The sequence below is a fragment of the Gymnoscopelus braueri genome, assembly GCF_963280865.1.
Source record: "Gymnoscopelus braueri genome assembly, chromosome: 9".
Classification (NCBI taxonomy): Eukaryota; Metazoa; Chordata; class Actinopteri; order Myctophiformes; family Myctophidae; genus Gymnoscopelus; species Gymnoscopelus braueri.
This window is the reverse complement of record NC_137610.1, coordinates 37,915,978-37,937,051: the sequence shown is the minus strand read 5'-3', so window position 1 is coordinate 37,937,051 and position 21,074 is coordinate 37,915,978. Positions and strand designations below refer to the sequence as shown.

General features: G+C 39.9%; 1 protein-coding gene across 1 annotated transcript; it reads right to left on the bottom strand.

Annotated features, from left to right (window-relative positions):
• Nucleotides 1-612: 612 nt before the first annotated feature.
• gan (gigaxonin) lies at nt 613-20,920 on the bottom strand. Its single transcript, XM_080437635.1, has 13 exons — nt 20,743-20,920; nt 19,956-20,147; nt 19,210-19,324; nt 17,397-17,747; nt 14,100-14,168; nt 13,211-13,362; nt 12,345-12,466; nt 11,862-11,974; nt 8,836-8,985; nt 8,387-8,523; nt 3,954-4,088; nt 3,272-3,381; nt 613-2,339 (listed from the first exon to the last, which is right to left on the bottom strand). The coding sequence occupies exons 2-13, from the start codon at nt 20,138-20,140 to the stop codon at nt 2,158-2,160; spliced, it is 1,821 nt and encodes a 606-aa protein (XP_080293761.1). The 5' UTR covers nt 20,141-20,147; nt 20,743-20,920; the 3' UTR covers nt 613-2,157.
• Nucleotides 20,921-21,074: the final 154 nt, after the last annotated feature.

Sequence of the window (21,074 nt, the reverse complement as noted above, 5' to 3'; positions counted from 1 at the left end):
CGACAGCCCTTTGTTGTCACTGCCACTGCTCTGCCAGTCGGCTAAAAAGCTGAACATGTTCGGTCGGCTCTGGGTCGGCCGAAAAGGTCCCGACGGACCCCTAACCGACTGGCCGACGGACCCCTAACCGACTGGCCGACGCTTCCCGAAGCCAAATCGGCCCAAAGTCGGGCCGATTTGGATTGGTCTGGAGCCAGCTTTAGAAAAACAAAAAAATAAATATTTTCTGCATTTTTCCACAGAGAAATAATAGATACTATACCTCATCATGAAAAAAATAGTTTATATATGTATTATTTTATTTTCACCCAGCTCTTACGCTTTGCTGATTTTTTTCTTATTTTTTTTATTCTTGTCTTATAACTATTGTCATAGCACAGTACTTTGTGGACCTCACAAAATTGCATTTAGCTTCTTGCACCTCTATGAGTAGGTACTTGATTCTTAATTTTTAGCCTTCCAGCTAATGGCCAGTAATTATGTATTTGTATTTGGTACAGGCGAGCTCTTAAAGTCTAGTAAGCCTACTTACAGTAGAACAAGTATCTGCACATAAAGTAGTATTGTTGTGGGCATCCCTACCAATAAAGAATAAACAAAATTAGCCAAATATATCATCACTCAATTGTATTTTAATTCCCTTGTACATTTGAATTACATTCATAGGCATTTATACCATAGAAAGCTTCATTTAAATCAATTTAAGAACCTATAGCTTTTTTAACTCCTTTAACTTTCACAAGAGTATTTTAGTTAAAAATGTAGTGTAATCCCAACCGAGTGTATTTAAAGTACATTACAATGTTTTATAACCACACCTAATAATGTGTTATCATGTGAGAGCGAGCATTGTTTGGGGTTCAGAGTGATGCGGAAACACTAGTGTTTACAGTAAACGATGAGGCTTTGCGGAATGTCAAGTGTCCATGCAACAATATGAAGCACTACACACATTATTACACAATTAAATGCACAGAAGGGCTGAAACAGACTGTTCTTGTTGCTTTCTAGTGTCCTGAGATTGAGCAGCTAGCTACACCAAATTACTTGGTTCATCCTAATTTAGACTTGCCGCGTGTGTGTAAAAGTTCGCTTGACAAAACTGTCTAATTTCTGTTGTGCAACCCTGTTGCTCGAATGTGCAAACTTTAAGTGTGGTCAGTGCATACATGTACTGTATGTGTTCAGTTAGTGTTTATTTTATGACATTATGAGAGGTGGGTGTATGGGCTGCCTCTGGGCCAGAGACAGACAGCAGCAGCTGGAACTCACATACAACAAATGGAGTGAACAGATGCCAAAACCATCCACACTGACTGGAAAGCCAGGTCAGAGGCCATGAAGGCAGCAAAATACATTCAGCAACTTAACAGTGTTACCCGCAACTACATCTATTTTTGAACCAACCCTACTCTGGCTCTGACAAGTCCATTATGCTCAGTCTAAAGCAGTCATTTTCTATTATGCTTAGTCTAGTCATTATTATTATCATTTTCTTGATAATTCTTTCACCAAGAGTCCAAATTACAGCCTCTAAAAATTCACCATGCGGCAAACAATTATTAAACATCGAAAGCCACTGGGAATCAATAAAATAATTTAAAAAATGCAAAAGTAAACAAGAAACTCTAATAATATAGAAAATATAATAAAAATGTCATGAGCCATGATGTAAAAAAAAACGTTTTTAGATTGAGTGCACCATCCCATCAAGCTAACCCAGTCCTAAAGCAAGGTACAGTAAAGGTGCATTCACATCGGATACAACTTTTTCACCTGGAGAGATTTGTCCTACAAATACACACTACCTGTCACTCTATTCGCTTTGGAGAATATCTTTTCAAATGACATGATTTGGACCGCTTCAGGCGTATACATGAAATATTGCTCAATGTCACGCCTTTACATTATATATTTGCAACATTGATATCCGCCGCTCAAAAAAGATTGCTTGTCTTCTCTGGTGTCAATCCCCCTTTACATGTCACAAGGATAACAAATCTCCAGGGAGCCAATAACGTCCCCAAAAGGAGTCCCCCTCCTCAATATACGTATACTAAAGTGATTACATTCCCCATAACCAGAAGTAGACAGTGGGTACAAGTGTACAAGTGTGTGAATATGGAAGCCAAGAACCCTTGCTAGGGTCCCGACTCCCTAAGTGTGAGTTATCCTACGTCTGAACATGCCCTGATCCAACTGTAAGCGGAACAGTTTGCAGTTAGCTATGCGCAGGGCAGTACAGGATGTCCGGTAGAGGTCGCTGGACAACATAGGCTTGGTGTGGTGCCATGTTCCTGTGCTGCGCCGGAACTCACGTATGTAGTCAAAGTTTGTACCTGTGAACGCAAGAAGAAGGGAACATGCATTTATCGAACAGTTACAATACAACTAAGTTGCTATCAGTGGAGTCTTTCCATTGAATAGTGCCGGCTCGGCACGCCATGGCACTACCCTGATTCTTTCCATTTCCATTATTACCTGGTACCAGGTACTTGGAGGTACTTTTTTGTGTGACTGTGTTGGGCTCTAAGACCCATAGTTTAAGGACATTCAGCTATTAAGAAACGTTTAAATGTTGTCAATGAGAACCGAATCAATGTTGGGCAACTGCATGGCACCTTAACTAACCTTAGTTTGACCAGAAAGTGTTTTTTTAAGGTTAAAATAGACATCGTATAATGACTGTGTTAGCTTTAGTACCAGATGATAGCCAGTTCAGTGGGCGTTGCTTCAAGACGATCATGATATAGTGCTGCAGAATGTGAAAGATGCCAATATGCTGGTAGTGGTAACATTAAATAGGATTTCTTTGAACATTTATTCCACATACTAATGCTTCTGAAGCACAACCAAGAACGTGTTTTCTATATAAAGCTAAGTACTGATCAATCATAACCGCTCCATATTCTACACGTACAGATGTAGAGGGATAAACATTATGGTGTAGAGGGATAAACATTATGCTTGACAGAGGGATAAAGTGATGAATAATTGTAATCTGCTTAGATTACTCTTGTCCTAATCACATTATAGTTTACGGATGCAATTGTCAAAATAATCTGACAGATTATAAACACACACACACACACACACACACACACACACACACACACACACACACACACACACACACACACACACACACACACACACACACACACACACACACACACACACACACACACACACACACACACACACACACACACACACACACACACACACACACACACACACACACACACACACACACAGTGTGTTAACTGACCAGTGTCGAGGTCTCCAACTACGTAGATGCTAGCTCCAATCGGTACAGCTCCATAGACAAAGGAGGAGCTGGTTTGAATACACAGATTCTGATCATCCAGGTACATCCACCTGGGCACAGAAGATGCATGGCATACCACAATTTGTTTATGTGAAATCTAACTTTTTTACGTTACACTCATAATTGATTGAACATGTATGTGTAGGCTATTTAACATGAGAACAAGTAAGTCCATTGTGATTAAAGCCTCATCTATATACAGTACACCTGGTCACTAGGGCTGTCACGATAATGACATTTTACTTGACGATTAATTGTCGCTCAAATAATTGCGATTAATTATTTAAATGCGATTCTGTGGTTGAACACTGGACTATTATTAGGAATACAATTTACATTTCTGTTTGGCTTTTAGGCTCCGTAAACAAGGTGCACAGGGCAGATATGACAAATAATTTATAGAATGTAATAAATTATACTTAAAATAAAATAATAAATAGTGGAAATAGCCTATCTACAATTATAATTAGGCTTGGTATTGTCATTGCTCAATGACTTAATGACCTAATAACTAGAATTATTGGTCTGTGTTAGGAGAACAGTTTGGTTATTGATCAACAGGACTATGTGCTAAAATCGTGAACCTAACTGATACACATACAAGTAGGTCGTTTTGACTGACCTCCTCATCTCATTGTGGTAGAACTCAGACTTGCAGGTTGTCATCTGTCTATTCTCTGGGTTGTCGGACTCTTGGCTCCTCACTCCACCAAACACATAGAGCTCTTGGGCTACACCACATGCTACTGAGCCAAACCTTACAAAACAGGACATGGGGCATGAAAACAGCTAATTCAACTGTACATATTTTAAGATATCACACAACTGTCAAAGAACTCAGTGTGAGCCAGTTGCTCTATTTTCCCAGTGCGTTACATTAACAGTAAAGTAGATGCGACCATCTGCATCTGAATGAACTGCAATTGCGAACTGACAAAGAAAAAGGTCCTAGCGCTCAGTCGCTCACTAGGATCCTATGGCCTGTCGCCTGTGCACTAAATGACAGAGCCTCAAGGAAGGCACCACATTAAATGGCCTCTCTGGAATCCAATTGATGGAAATCTGTCAACTTTAATCCCTGAGGGTATGATGGACAGGCAGATTCATGTCTGTGAATGGTTCTTCGCATTTGTCTCACAGCCTGTGGTTTTGCTATGACTAACACAAACATATGACATGATGACACAACTCCCCTCATCATAACTCATTCAACTTCCTCAGAGACAACTACATCTAAAAATAACCCATTTTAGGGTAGTCAGACTGAAACAAAAACTTAAAGAATTCAAGTGGGTGCTGTAGTGAGTCACCTTGTTGGGCAGTACATACTAATGCAACACTTTTACCTGGGGCGATAGAGCATTTGCTTTTGCCGCTCCAACCCTGTGGAATGCATTCCCAAGGGCCAATTATATACTCTCACAGAAGCCCCCAGAAAACCCACCTCTTCAATACGGCTTTCCCGCTAACTCCACCCCCCCACCCCTTCTCATCATTCCACTGTTTTTTCCCCCTAATAAAGTTGTTCTTTTGTTGTTTTCTCCTCCCCCCCATGTAAAGTGTCTTTGGGTACTTAATAATAACTCAAATGTATTTAGCGCTTTTTAACACTTGAGTATAAAGTGAAATAGTGACACGTCTCATCTTGAATTTCCCATTTCACACTCTACCCTCCTACTTTCAACCCCCAGCGGTTTGTATTGTATTAAAAACTCTATTTTAAGAGAAGGCCTTCGACCGGATTGAGTGGAGCTATCTATTTGCGGTGCTAGAACGTTTTGGATTTGGTCCAAACTTTCTTTCATGGATTAAGACTTTATATTCTACCCCAATGGCTGCGGTACGCACCAATAGCAACACGTCAGACTACTTCCGTCTGCATAGGGGGGTTAGACAAGGCTGCAGCCTTTCACCTCTACTATTTAACTTAGCTATAGAACCCCTCGCTATTGCCTTACGGGCTGAGGAGAGAATTAGGGGCGTAACCAGAGGGGAAATCATCCATAAAGTCTCCTTATATGCCGACGACCTCCTACTGTATCTAGCTGAACCATTACAATCTATACCCCCCCTTTTAGAGATACTACAGTCTTTTAGTAAAATTTCCGGCTATAAGCTTAACCTGAAGAAAAGCGTGCTTTTCCCTATTACCCAGTTTGTAGACGATGCTCAATTGGAACAATCATCTTTTAAAATAGAAAAAACGGCTTTCACGTACCTAGGTATTAAAATCACTCGTTCCTTTAAGGATCTGTTCCAAGCTAATTTTAAGGTACTATTAGATCGTACAAAGCTAGATCTAACAAGATGGTCATCCCTTCCCATCTCACTAGCCGGCCGTATAAACTCTATTAAGATGTCAGTGTTACCAAGATTTCTTTATCTATTTCAGATGATTCCGGTCTTTATACCAAAATCATGGTTCAAACAATTAGATTCTTATATCTCCTCTTTCATCTGGAATAATACCCATCCAAGAATTAGAAAGTCATTTTTAGAAAGACGCAAAAACGACGGTGGACTGGGCCTCCCCAATTTTCTTTTCTATTATTGGTCAGCAAACATACATAAATGCATATATTGGATTTCTACTTCTAAAAATAGTAGAAACGCTCCAACATGGGCTCGTATGGAACTCCAATCAGATAGAACAATTTCCCCGGTGTCCCTATTATGTTCTCCCTCTGGTCCTGGCACCCAAATCCTCAATACCATTGTTAAACAGTCCATAAAAATTTGGTTCCAATTTAGGAAACATTTTAATCTCACTCAGATAAGCTATCTCTTCCCATTGGTTTCCAATCATCTTTTTCCTGCATCACAGTCTGACTTTGCATTCCAGCTTTGGAGGAGAAATGGCTTGAACTTTTTATGTGACCTTTTCCTGGATAATACTTTTGTTGCCTTCTCTACACTTACAGAAAATTATAATATCCCTAATACTCATTTTTTCAGATATCTTCAGATTCGTAGTTTTGCGATACAACACCTTCCCTCATTTCCACACCTTACGGCCAAGTCAAAGTTTGATGAATGTTTAATTCGGAATCCTTCACAGAAAGGCACCATCTCAAGGCTATATAATACGATTCAAAATTTGAACCCCTTATCCTGGGTGGGTGCAAAGTTGGCATGGGAGCAGGACATAGGCATAGAGATCCCAGATGCTGTATGGAACCATAGTATTGAACGTATTCACTCCTCATCGTTTTGTATAAGACATTGTCTCATCCAGTTCAAGGTCTTTCACCGATTACATTACTCAAAGGAGAAACTGGCTAAAATGTATCCAAACATAGACTCTAAGTGCCCAAGATGTAGCCACAGCCCCGCAACCGTAGGACATATGTTCTGGTCCTGTCAATCGTTGACAAACATTTGGAACAATTTCTTTAAAACATTCTCTTATATTTTTAAGAAAATTATTAACCCCAATCCATATATTGCCATCTTTGGAGTACTCCCCATTGAATATAAGTCCTCAAAGCATGAATCAAATGTTATTGCCTTTGCCTCACTAGTCATGCGACGTCTCATTCTTTTGAATTGGAAATCTACAACATCACCTTCATTCCTTGTTTGGATTGAGGAGATGATGAAACTATTACCATTGGAGAAGATTAGATATACTACATATGGGTCATTAACTAAATTTAATCTCATTTGGTCTCCATTTATAAATTATGTCACAAACCTGACGTTCACCTGACATAAACAGATCTAGGTGGCCTATGATGGGATCTTGGGCCAGCGACAGTGCCAGGAGGTTGGGTTTACTACCTAATTATTTTTACTTATATATATGTATATATATAAATGTATGTGACTGTGGCCGTTTAGTACGGAGACTGATATTGGCTCTACTGTATGTGTAGCACGGTCGGTGTTGTGCCTCTTATGTGTGTTTTTTTTTCATTATTATTATTTACTATTATTATTTTATTTTATTTCCTTCGCTTCCCTTTGTTTTTTTTTTTTTTTTTTTTTTTGTTTTCTTTTTTTTGTCTCGGCTTACTTTTGTTTTTTTGGTAGATGGATGTGCCAAGCCCCTGTACTGTGCCTTGGTGGGGGTGGGCGGGGGGAGGTGGGGTTGTAGATTGAGGACAGCACTGTCAATTGCTGTCCACATGACAAAGGTAAAAAAATGAAAAATAAAGTCTTTAAAAAAAAAAAAAAACTCTATTTTAAGGCTTTTCATCTACACCAATTTCATTTGAGAATCCATCATTTTTGTCTGTAGGCAGGTAGAAGAGTAGGCAACTGTATTTAGAGTGCTGGATCCCTTTACCTTACAGTCATGGCTCCACCAGTCATGACAGTTTTTATGACTTAACAGTTAGCTTTGCTCTCCCTTCCCTGTGATCATGTGGTCTTGCTCCACCTGGCAAAAACGTATCCTCTCATTACAGATGGACAGCAGAGCCACTGGCTGGTTTTCCGAGGTACACTGAAAACAAATCTATTCTCCCCTGAATAATATCTGCTACCAAAATGACCTCGTCTTAAAAGAGAGAAATGTCCATGCATTTATTATTGTATTTGTTCCCCAACTTCACTTACAGTGTAATTGTTATTTGACTGTAGCACAATAGCAAATATACTTTCTCATAGAACAATGTTCCTCTGAGGTATTCTGGAATGTTGAGACAAAAAGGAAAAATGCATATTTGTATCCTGTGTGTTGAGCATGACGTTATTTATGTTAGGACCGCTGTGCAATTTGTGTTGTGACTAAGCATACAAGAGAGACAATTTGAACTATTCTGTTGGTACACCGACAGAAAATGTCCAACTAGTTAGACAGGATGTAGTTGATAGCCATGGCAAGGATGCCAACAAAATTGCTAAATTGAGTAAATTCTAATACATGGACAATGTAAGGGAATAGCTTGGGAGGAGAGGAAAGAATTACTTGCCATCACTTCGATGTTCATTCAGAATATTCAGTTTGATTTACTCTACTTACTACTCTACTACCGACAATAAGCCTCTCCGACCTTTTTACTTACAACTTTACTTACTTACTAAGCCAGTCAATTAAAGATGATCATTTACCTTCTGTCTTTCAAAGGGCAGATGCCGGTCCACTGCTGGGTCTTTGGGTCAAAGCATTCAACAGAGTCATACAGCTTCCCATATGATCCTCCGCCCATTGCATAGATCTTTTTATTCATAGTGGCATAAGATCCAATCTGGCAAAGATAGCAATGCAAAACATTAGCAAACTGGCATTGGTTAAGGGAAACGGTAACAATCTGATATTAAATTATAACTCGACACCGAGACAGATGGGTGTTCTCTTTAATCATATCATGCCTTTCAAGAATGTCACATTTAATAACTTTTTTACTTATTTTACCTCTGCTCAGTGGAAATAATACTTGCTGTGGACGTCATTCAACCAAATTCAAATTCAAATTCAAAACCAAACATAATGGAAAGTACAATAATTTCTTCAGCTGTTAAGATTTATTTTTCTTTGCAAATAGAATCGTGTCTCCTACCTTGCGAACCATGTTCATACTGGTCGACAGTTTCCAGGTGTTGCAGTGAGGATCAAACACCTCGACTGTCAGCAGCTCTATCTCGAGGTCCTCACCTCCCATGACATAGACCATGCCATCCAGCTCTGCCACGCCAAAGTTCTGACGGGCCTGGGTAGATATAGGAAGTGACGAGGCAGTCAGTGGGCCACAAAACTCCTCCATGCTTCCCATTAAAGTCTCAAAAACAATTTGTTTTCCTACAATTAATTCTGCTTGGAGGCATGACTTTGATTATACAGATATAATTATGTACAGATATTCCAATCAGAGTGCCCATTTAGCATTTGTCCACTGGAGGTAGGTACAGTACTTCCTCAAAATCTGAGCTGGCTGTGATGTCACCTATCCTGCAAACCTATCATGGTCCAATGTGCAAAGAACTTTCGCTTTGGGCCGTGGTGGTGGCTGGGGCACACGGCCTATGATATTCGTTTACTGAATATACTGAATATAGACCCCTTTTCTGATAGTAAACATTATGACATTTCTTAGTGGGTGAAAAACTTCACCTGAAAACCGTAGCCACTTAATAAATCCATGGCTAAGCCAACACTGACTGTCATGTTTAGTTTGCTTGATTTTTGCAACTCTGCCGTCCATAAGAAAACACAGATGGGACAAAGTCTCTAAAATGTCTTCATTCATAAAAACTCAGAACGTTCAGAAATGTAACTTTGGTCGATTATTTCTCCCCTTCAATGATACCAATTGGTATTGTATCTTATATCGCTATCGTTGATTAGTCACCTTTACAATGAGGTATAACTTGTAAGGATAGTGCAATCGTGGAATGAGCGACACAGAAAAGTGTGGGTAGCGCCCCCAAAATCATTGCCCAATTACCCCAATATGCTTCTGTTGGCATTCACTCTTGTTTTGAGCGACACACCTGCTGGTGTGTTATCGTTGACTAATCAACGATAACAATATAAAATACAATGCCAATTGGTATTATTGAACGGGAGACAATCGATTTTTCGAGGAGTTTAGAAGCCTATAAATTAAGACGTAATTGAAGCTTGCATTCAAAGTGTCAGCCTATCATGTTATAACCTGGATGGTTGGTTACTTGTAGCTACTAGTGGGCACTAGCAAATGCAAATTCTTGAACACACACCTGACCCACGTGCTAATTCACAGAGTTAAAGAAAGAGAAATCACCTATTCCTACTTTTAAAAGTGTCTGGAGTGGGGCTTGAATTGCTAAGCCCTTACAGGTCTAATTCGTTTTTTGTCTTCATATATATATATATATATGATAATTGTTTTTTATCAATACGGCTCTATAATTGGTTGGTGTACTGGTACTGGTACTATAACACTGACACCTAGTGGCAGCAATTACAAAATGTTGCAGCTGAAACATAACATGGCTGCAGCAATGCAGCCAAATATACAATAAATGGGCCTCAAGATCATCCAAGTACAGCTCCACAACAAGAGCCATGTAGATTGGCACTACGGAATGTTGGCAGGCTTGCCATTATATGCTGTGCCAAGTTGACTGCTTTAACCATAAGATTACTGGTCTGATTCTGCAAGTCACAGGTGTGTGACTGGCACCTGAGCATGGTTCCTGCAACTTTGACAGAGATCTGTCTGTGGTACCGTTGTGCAAATCTTGCCTGTAAATCTCTGGAAGAAAGCCTATGGTTCCTCAGTGAAGCAAGGGTCTTCTTTGGGTGTTGTCTTCCTGGGACAGCCACTTTGCGGCCCGTCACCAGTCCCACGGAACTTGGTCCTAAGTTTGGAAATGGTACCAGGGCTGACACCAAATATTGCTGCCACTCTGCGTAACAGAACACCAGCTTCCACTTGCCCTATTGCACAGGCCTTATGCTGAAGGGACAAACGTGGCATTTTTCCATGGGGGAAGAGTTGCTGCTCGGAACATACACAAACTCAACAAAGTTGCAGGACCCATGCTCAGGTGCCAGTCACAGTGCTTGCAGATCGCTCAAAACGAGAGCAACCTGCCCTCAGCAGAGAGCAGCAGAAGTATATTGGGGGATTTTGTCAAATTTCTTGGGGGCGCTACCCACACGTTTAGCTGTGTTGCTCATTCCACGATTACTCCTTACAAGTTATACCTGGTTGTAAAGGTGACTAATCAACGATAACAATATAAAATACAATGCCAATTGGTATTATTGAACGGGAGACAATCGATTTTTCGAGGAGTTTAGAAGCCTATAAATTAAGACGTAATTGAAGCTTGCATTCAAAGTGTCAGCCTATCATGTTATAACCTGGATGGTTGGTTACTTGTAGCTACTAGTGGGCACTAGCAAATGCAAATTCTTGAACACACACCTGACCCACGTGCTAATTCACAGAGTTAAAGAAAGAGAAATCACCTATTCCTACTTTTAAAAGTGTCTGGAGTGGGGCTTGAATTGCTAAGCCCTTACAGGTCTAATTCGTTTTTTGTCTTCATATATATATATATATATATATGATAATTGTTTTTTATCAATACGGCTCTATAATTGGTTGGTGTACTGGTACTATAACACTGACACCTAGTGGCAGCAATTACAAAATGTTGCAGCTGAAACATAACATGGCTGCAGCAATGCAGCCAAATATACAATAAATGGGCCTCAAGATCATCCAAGTACAGCTCCACAACAAGAGCCATGTAGATTGGCACTACGGAATGTTGGCAGGCTTGCCATTATATGCTGTGCCAAGTTGACTGCTTTAACCATAAGATTACTGGTCTGATTCTGCAATAGTTATAGGGCATATGAGGAAGACATTAAAAACGATACCTACTTAGTATTTACTAACTTAAGGTGCGGTAAGTTACAATGCAATGCATTGTGAGCTTCTAGATCTGCTATTTATTAAAAGAATTACGTATAATACATGCAGCATGCCCAAATTAGGGACGCCAGGGTGAACGTGTTTAAAAACCGAGACAAATCGGCTGCATAATTTCCGATACAGCTAAAAAAAAGTCATAACAGTGTTTAGGATACCTGTAACATGGGGGCTATGGGACTCCAGGTGTTGGATTCAGGGTCATATTTCTCTCCAGTGTCCAGGAGCTTCTTGTGTTCATCCCTGCCGCCCATCACAAACAAATAGCCCTCTGATTGAAGAAAGAATAATCAATTACCAATACCACTTTAGATATTATTATATAGAGCTGTTCTTTTTTTCCAGTTGCCATTTAGGATTCATTTGATGTAAATCATTAGTTGATTTGTGAATTTACGGAATTATTTATTAAATTGTATTTATATAATAAAGGGATTTATTAAATGTATCTTATATAAAATAATGTTATTCAACTCAATAAACATTGTTGTAATAAATAGGTTTCTATTCAGATAAAGAAGATGAATTAATATATTCATTCATTCACTTTCCAATTGCATTTTGAACCTATGCACTTGAACAGTGCATAGGTTCATTTTGTACAAAGTGTCTCATTTTCAAATGTTGATGCTTGTACTAACCTGCAGCAACCACCCCGTGGCACACACGGCTAGTGCTCATTGGTTGAAGTTCAATCCAGGCTTGTCTGTTCGCGTCATAGAGCGGACACATACAACGTGTCATTGCACATGGCTTCCTGCTTCTGTAGAGGAAAGAACCATCAAACAGGATGTGAGTTGACAGTATGGTCTGGTTGAAACCGCAGACTTGGTCTCTGAAACTTTGTGCCTGTCTAACCTCTTACTTTGGCACTCACTCACACTACAGTAGTTCTGCCTCAAATACCGTCATGATCGCTTTTTAGCAAATCACTCTTTCACTTCCTCAGTGTCACAAATTTTTTATATTGCCCCATGGAACACTGGGGCAGTTTAACCACATAAACCCTAGCATCCCTATTCTGTGCATGACATAAACAAACATTCAGCAAAAACAGTCAAACATTGCGGCAAAAACAGACAATCATTCTGCAGAAATAGCAGATCTACAAGCTCACAACACAAGGTGCTATGACATTGTAGATGGTCTATTTTCGCTATTTGACGTACAACAAATTATAGTAGTTTAAGGGATATTTCACTTTCAAATAAATTAAACATATCAAAAATAAATGAAAAGGGTAATGGAAAAAATATCACGGCCCCCTCACGCATTAGAATGTCCTAGTGCGTGAGGGGCCCGTGATTTTTCCATTACTTTTACATTTATTTTATATATTTTCTTTTAATGTTTATTTAATTTGAAAGTGAAATATCCCTTTAAGTAAATTAAGCAAGGCACATAATCTCCACTTGCTCCCATGAAGTTGCCCAGTGGTGAAGGAGTGTAACAGTTTGACAGATGAGATGGATTGGACACAGCACAATCAAAACAGACAGCGACTCACTTCCGGTCCTCTCCCCCTGCAATAACAATGCACTCAGAGTAACCTCGTGGCTTGAATGCAGCAAGGAGGGCCTCTCCCTGTAGTTGAGCATCCCCTTGTGTTGACAGACAGTATTCTCGGATAACCTCCCTCATCAGGGGTTCTCCCGTGGCCTGATGGCAGCAGATGCAAAATGAACCAGGTTTAGCCACAGAATTAGACAACATTAAAGACCTTATGACAGCAAAAGCTATGTTTATGTTCTTTCACATCATGTCTTGTGCTGCTGTATATGCAGTATCTGTCCCAAACAATTGTTGATTTTTTTAGGTAACTGTAATCAGTTTAATGGTATTTTTGATTTAGTCTTTCCTCATCCTGCACTTATTCATTTTAAACAAATTTTGTGTGAAATTAAATCATTTTATAGAATTTCTATGCCCCATTTCTATAAAATATGTAGTTTTACATAAACAGTAAACACACATTATATCTTGAAGTTACAACTATGCTTGATGTTGTAGGTTTAACCTGAAGTTAAAGCAAAGGTTAGGTTATTAAATTATTATATTTTTGCTTAGTTTTACATGACAAGACTACAAAATACGAGCTGTAGGCACCACCACCGGGTGAAACATGTTTTTTTATTGAGTCCCCATTGGCTACTGTAAACACCAATCAATAGCCGTGACATGTCCTTCCCTAGCTTACTGTCTTTATAGGAAAACGTGTAGATATGTAGAAATCAAATTATTTCATGATTGCTATTTGCTAGTCATGTCATGCGGTCTTTGAAGCAAATAAATGTCAATCAGAAATGGCAACTTTAAATATGGGATTAGGCCAAAGACATGGTGTCAATATCTTTTTTTTAATAAATATGATGCGTCATGACATCGGTTATAATTACCTGTTCTCGCAAATAGCTTGCATCAAGGCCCTTCTGCCACACTGCAGACATCACCTCCTTCATGTGCACCTAGAAGAGTAATGGAGTCTTTCTTTCTTACTAGAACAAACCAAGGTGCACAGATCCATCTGAAGTAAATTGAATATCGTGGAAAAGTTCATTTTCTTCCGTAAATATAATTCAAAAAGTGAACCTTTCATATAGTTCTAGATTCATTGCGCAGTGAAATATTTCAAAGATGTATAATACAGAAATGTCGACCATCTGAAAAGTATGTTAATTTATGCACTCAATACCTCATTCAGTGCCACTCGACGTCTAAGACGTCCGTTGTATCATAAGCCCTGTGCCACTGGACGTCTAAGACTTAAAAAATGTTCAGAACCCAAGATATCATGATTTGAAAATGTTCTGCTCCATTCACTTCTTGTTTAACTTCTTACTGAAAAAGGCTGTATCTCGGCTCCTAAGCACTTTTTTTTACAATGAATTTTGGCTCTGGTACTCAGAGCCAAACTGCCAGAAATAAGTCAGGCACTGAATGAGATACTTGGTCTGGGCCAACAAACAAATTACTTTAATGGGGAATGGCTTGGAGGTGATCAGCCTGTGGCACTGCTGAGGTGATATGTAAGCCCAGGTTTGCTTTGATAGCAGCCTTAAGCTCATCTGTATTGTTGAGTCTAGTGTCTCACACCTTCCTCTTGACAATACTTCATAGATTCTCTGTGGAGTTCGGGTCAGACCAGTTGGCTGGTCAGTCAAGCACAGTAATACCATGGTCAGTACACTAGTAGTTTTGGCACTGTGGGCAAGTCCTGCTGGAAAAGGCAATCAGCTTCTTCTCCATAAAGCTTGTCAACATACGGAAACACAAAGTGCTCAAAAATCTCCTAGTAGATGGCTGTGTTGATTTTGGACTTGATAAACAGAGTGCATCAACACCAGCAGATGGCATGACACCTTCAAGCTACTTGGATTCTGCATTTCATTTGGAAATCAAGGTCCCAGAGTGTCTGGAGGAAGAGTGAAAGGCACCAAGTCCAGTCAGTGATGATTTGGGGTGCCATGTCATCTGCTGGTGTTGGTCTACTGTGTTTTATCAAGTCCAGAGTCAACACAGCCATCTACCAGGAGATTTTAGAGCACTTCCGTATGTTGACAAGCTTTATGGAGATGATAAATCAGCAGGACTTGGCAGTGGCACCTGCCCACGATGCCAACACTACTAGTAACTGGTGTAGCCTACCTACTGACTATGCTTGACTGACCAACTGGCCTGACCTGTCCTGAACCCCACAGAGAATCTACGTATGTTGTATTGTCAAGTGGAAGGTGTGAGACACTAGGATCAACAATACAGATGAGCTTAAGGCTGCTATCAAATGAAACCTGGGCTGCCTTCCATAACACCTCAGCAGTGCCACAGGCTGATCACCTCCTCACTGATGAAGTCATTTGTTCAAAAGTAGCCCAGTATTGAGTGCATGAATTAATATACTTTTCAGATGGTCGACATTTCGGTTGAGTGGTCTCTTGAGATATGGATTTTTGATTTTCATGAGCTGTATGCCATAATCATCAAGATTAAAACTTTCTGCGCAATGAATCTAGAATATATGAACTTTTCACTTTTTGAATTATATTACGGAAGAATTATATTACGGAAGTAAATAATATATCCCATGTACAACTTTATTGTACATGGGATTAAGGTGTCAGCACGTGTCGACCGCATAGTCCACATAAGGTAACTGACACCGGTATAATCGACTTTTTTGTAAAAAAAAAAAAAATATATATATATATATATATATATATATTATTTTGTTGTAAATCCTCTTCCGGCTGAAAAGAGAAAATGGTCCGGTCAAACATCACACAATAATTTGGATGGCTTGGTGTTTTTTTATTATTAAATTAACTGTTAAGACTGTGTAATATCTCTTGGCTCACATTTAGTGCCAAAGGTTTTGTCTATCTGTAAGCGATGCAAGAGTTATACTGGTGAAAGAGTCATAAACCACAAATGTATATATTGACCTGTTGGGCAGAAACCTTGTATCTCCATATTTCGTTTCTTCATGTTTTCCTTTTTTCATAAATCAATGCATCGTTTTATACTTTGTTTGTCATATGACAGTATCCTACAAAGGTAGACGATCTGCAAGCTCACAATGAGTCAAGGCGTGTTGTGAGCTTGCAGATTTTCGCAGAGAAAATGGAAATTGTTAGAGGAGTTCCACATACATGCCAAAAATAGGAATGACAGGTCTAAAGTTGTTATTATGTAAAAATGCTGTGCCCATTGCTTAGAGGGTTTTTACAGTAATTGGGAAGAGAGTCACAAGGTCAGAGTGAAGCTGTCAATCAAAGTCAGAAGCAAGCAGAGTTGACACAGAGAGGTCATGTCTATGGAAACACCAGAGAGATAAATAATACTACAGTTCTGCGCATGGTTCAAGAGGCGCACACAGTAATTGCTTATTGTATGTATTATGTGCCTTTTATTGATTTGTGATGTATTTGTTGTTCATTATCGAAATGTGCAAATGTATAATTTGTTTGAGAGACTATATCAATAATTGGATGGACCTGTGTGGACTTACTAATCAGAGGACTCTGCTTCACAATGATTATGGACTCAACTGAACAAATGACATGTATGTTTTATTTCTTTATAGTTTTCACCGTGTCTTAATGGTGTCTGTCAATAAAGTCGTATGTCAATAAATCCCAGAAAATACATCTGTATGATGCGTGGACATTTGTTGAACCTGTGACAGCTACAATGTAAGTAAGTAATATTTCAAAGTAATAAGGGTTTGTGACTAAATAATAACTACATTGGATTCAATGGTTCCAATGTAAGTTCTTTCTTCCATTTCCTGAAAAGTAATGGTTTTGTACAAAGTTTCCGCCCGACAGTAACAATATGGAATTTTGTAGCTTCACAGCAATGCAAATTGGTAGAATTTTCTACCAATTCAATTGTATTCCTAACAATTTGTTAATTTAGTTTATTATGAATTAATTACTACAGTGGAATTATTGAAAATGGAATTATTGAAAATGTTGGGCCAAGAAATACCTTTTCATTGGCAATTAGTGATTGTTTCTTCAATTGTCAATACACAATGTCATCGTCAATTTGGCATTTGATTGACGATTTCTACTTGTCCCAAGAGCATATGTATTATTTTGTATACGAAAAAATGGGATATTTCGATTTGAAAAACGGAATTGTCTTTCCTCTTTATTTTGCACCTTAAGAAACCCTAAGTGTGTCTCACTCACCCTGCGATCCTCTGGGTCATGGGCAAACCAGCGTACCACGGCCTCCAAGATGTGTTTCTCGTTTCCCACATTCAGCTTCTCCATAGCCAACACCTCACAGAGGCGATCCGGAGGCAGCTCCCGGAACTCCTCGGTTACTGCCACATCCCGGATGTGTGTCTGGAGATACTCAGTGGCGACGTAGTGGACATGGTCGAGACAGTAGTGCAGGGAGAAGTGCCGGATGCCAATACAGTTCTCTGCATTGATGCAACTCTCAAGGAACTGACAGCAGAGGGACTTCAAGTCAGTCAAGAGCAGCAGGTCAGACGCCTGTACCATGTCCTGGATGGTCTCTTCGCTCAGATGTATCTGTATGCAAAGGACAAGAGATTGTATGTGTGTGTATATTAGTGATGTGCAGATGGACTCTGACAAATCCGTGCGTCCGTCCGGACACATTTATCATCCATCCGCCAATCACCCGCATTAATTATACTATCCACACTATCCTATTTATAGACCCACCACCGCCCGCACCACATTTCAAATATTTGTCGTTTATGGTATTACCCATTGTTAGTATGCTTGATTGATTGAATACTTTATTTAGAAGTTTGCAGAGAAAAAGCACATGAAAGTACAGTTTAAATACAAGGTCAACTAAATAGGATTTAAAAGCCCATGAAAGCCTAACGGCTTGTTTCAAATGGGGTCCTTATTAGCCCTGGTTCAGAGCGTTAGTGAGTTCCCTCTAACGCCCTGGAAGACCCCTCGCTCTGCGCATGTACAAGGAATTCCACTGCCCTGCCAGCGCTCAAGAGTAGTGAAAATAAACAAAACCATTTCGCTACTCACCGAAGCAAAGGCTGTTTTGTGTTGTTGAAAGTCTGTTCTCGGAATGCGCGAGCCTCTCAGCACCCCACCTACTCTGTAAAATACACTTTTTGGGCAGAAAATAAAATATGTCAGCGAGACGGAAATAAAATGTATTTACTCCACAGTGCCCTCTACAGATCTGGAGGATTTGAACTTACCATTAACCAAAATCTGTAGAGGGCACTGTGGAGTAAATACATTTTATTTCCGTCTCGCTGACATATTTTATTTTCTGCCCAAAAAGTGTATTTTACAGAGTAGGTGGGGTGCTGAGAGGCTCGCGCATTCCGAGAATAGACTTTCAACAACACAAAACAGCCTTTGCTTCGGTGAGTAACGAAATGGTTTGGTTTATTTTCACTACTCTTGAGCGCTGGCAGGGCAGTGGAATTCCTTGTACATGCGCAGAGCGAGGGGTCTTCCAGGGCGTTAGAGGGAACTCACTAACGCTCTGAACCAGGGCTAGGTCCTTATGTACTCAATTCATAGTGACATTACATGACAGACAGATATACACTACTATGCAGAACATCATATAAACTGTTTAGAATTGGGGAAAAAAAGAAAATATGTACAGTAAAAAATCAAAAAAGGGGAGTGGGGGGTAGGTTATGACTTTTACAGGGGCGCTTAGTTGCTTAGTTGTGAGATCACTGAAATGCATTGCTTACGGATGATGAGCTCAAAAACGACCAGAGGCCATTACTGAGAATACACCAGTAGGGCATGTTCACAAGAACACAAGTACAGACAAGAAGAGACATTGAAAAACACGTTCTAAGTTTGGCTGTCTTGGCCTCCATTGCCGTTTGAAAATGTATGGACCCCACAGGTGGGACCATGGAACTGACAGCTGGCAGAGTCTAGTAGGCATCTAATCCCTGCCTGATGAAATATGATTTCACATTTTCATGTAATGTTTGCCGTATCACTATTAAATTACTATTAAACTCACTTCGCCGCTGAAGATGTACTCCAGGATCTCTTTCATGATTGGCATAGAGACCCCCTGTAACTCGATTCTGTATGTTGACCCATCTTCCTTTGGAGGATTGTATGTCAGCTTGGTCCTAGAAGACGGAATTATTGACAGTCTATGTGAATGGCCACAGGACAAACATCATAACTTATGTTCAGATATCACATTTGAGTTCTAAATGCCACAGTCCCCACTTTGTTGCTGACTGTGATAATGGGACTCATAGGCCAGAAATGGTGATGAAGTGCATGAGAATGTCTGGCATGAAGAAGAGCCTGGCTAGAGAAGCCTACAGAAAACAAGTCATCTTGTTAAACCAGGGGACTTCAATGTTTTTCAGGCCAAGGACCCCCTTAGCTGAGAGAGAAATGAAGCAGGGACCCCCACTACAATTCTGTTGCAGAACTTTTTCATAGGCTTGTTTGACAACACTATCATTGTGTAGTGTTGTCAAACAAGTCAGGGTAATGTTAATGTGTATTTTCAGACATTTAACCTGCTTAACCACTTAAACCTGAAAAAAGCCGATCTACAAGCTGAGCTTGTAGATCTGCTATTTTCGGCTAATGTTCCCCTCAGAATAGAGATGCATCATGCTAGGGTTCAAGTGGTTAATGTAAAAAATGATCCTATCACACAAAGATGTTGTAGTAACTCTTGAGGACCCCCTACCCCTAGGAGTCCAGGACCCCCTGTTGAAGACCCCTGTGTTAAACCATTACCTGACATAAGGGCTGGCAGCAGCGAGAATGTTTTTCTGGACAGGGAGCTCCTCTCCATCCACCACCAGCAGAGCGTCATGAAAGCATTGCTGTTCCCAGAAGGAACGCAGGACCATGAGGAGCTTCTGGGAATGTTGTGGGTCCGAAACCTTCGAACCAGATGCAGTCACTCCCGGGTCTGGCATGTCCAGTCTATGGTAGCAAACAAAAACAAGCAGCGAATGGTAACTAACGACTGTATTTTAGTATCACTAGCTCTTTCATGAAAACGCACAGCCGTCAAGCATGTCGCAGCAAGGCTCCAGACACAGCAGCAGCCTAGCTACTTTTCTAAGGTGGCAAGGTGCCCAGTGGTGGAAGAAGAAGTACTCAAATGTTTTACTTAAGTAAAAGTATCCATACTGCAATGTAGAAGTAATCTGTGAAAAGTCCGGAATTAAAAATGTACTTGAGTAAAAGTATCGATATCAACATGTACTTAGAGTACCAAAAGTAACAGTACTCATTGAGCAGAATGTCCCCTTTCACAAGTTCAAAATGTATTAAAAAATATTTTGAAAATAGCCGATCTACAACAAGCTTGTAGAATTGTACAATATTTGCCTCTGAGATGTAGTGGAGTGGAGGTAAAAGCACAGAAAATTGGAAAAACACAAGTAAAGTAAAAAAAAAATACCTCAGAATTGTACTTAAGTACAGTACAGTACTTGCGTAAATGTACTTAGTTACTTTACACCACTGCCGATAGGTTATCATATTATCAACTGGGGATTTTTAGATGTCATACCTTAAGCAAAGCGCGTCCAGTCACTAAAGTCTGCTCCCAGGTATCCAGCCAGTGAGGTGAATGTGAATGAAATGTGAATGTTGTACAGTAGGTTATATAAATGTTCCGTTTATACTGTAGGCGAGGCGTGAGGCATTCATCATCAAGCAGCTGAGCGGGGACACTTCCGGACAGCATGGGTGTTGCCATGTCTGCTTATTATAAGGGACTGGCTTATTTTTCTGTAAAGTAGCCCTGAAACATGACTAATACCGCGTCATGGCTATCTGTAAAGTTGCTTGTAAACAATTGGTAGTTTGGGTTTTTTGGGGTGGTTTCTAACGTGTACTTGC

Excerpts from the sequence above, each read along its gene's own strand:
- gan (XM_080437635.1), bottom strand. The coding sequence starts at position 20,140 with ATGCCAGACCCGGGAGTGACTGCATCTGGTTCGAAGGTTTCGGACCCA. Across the intron at positions 13,363-14,099 it reads CAAGCTATTTGCGAGAACAG|GCCACGGGAGAACCCCTGAT; the intron begins GTAATTATAACC and ends TGCTGCCATCAG. Across the intron at positions 4,089-8,386 it reads TGCCCTTTGAAAGACAGAAG|GTTTGGCTCAGTAGCATGTG; the intron begins GTAAATGATCAT and ends CTGTTTTGTAAG.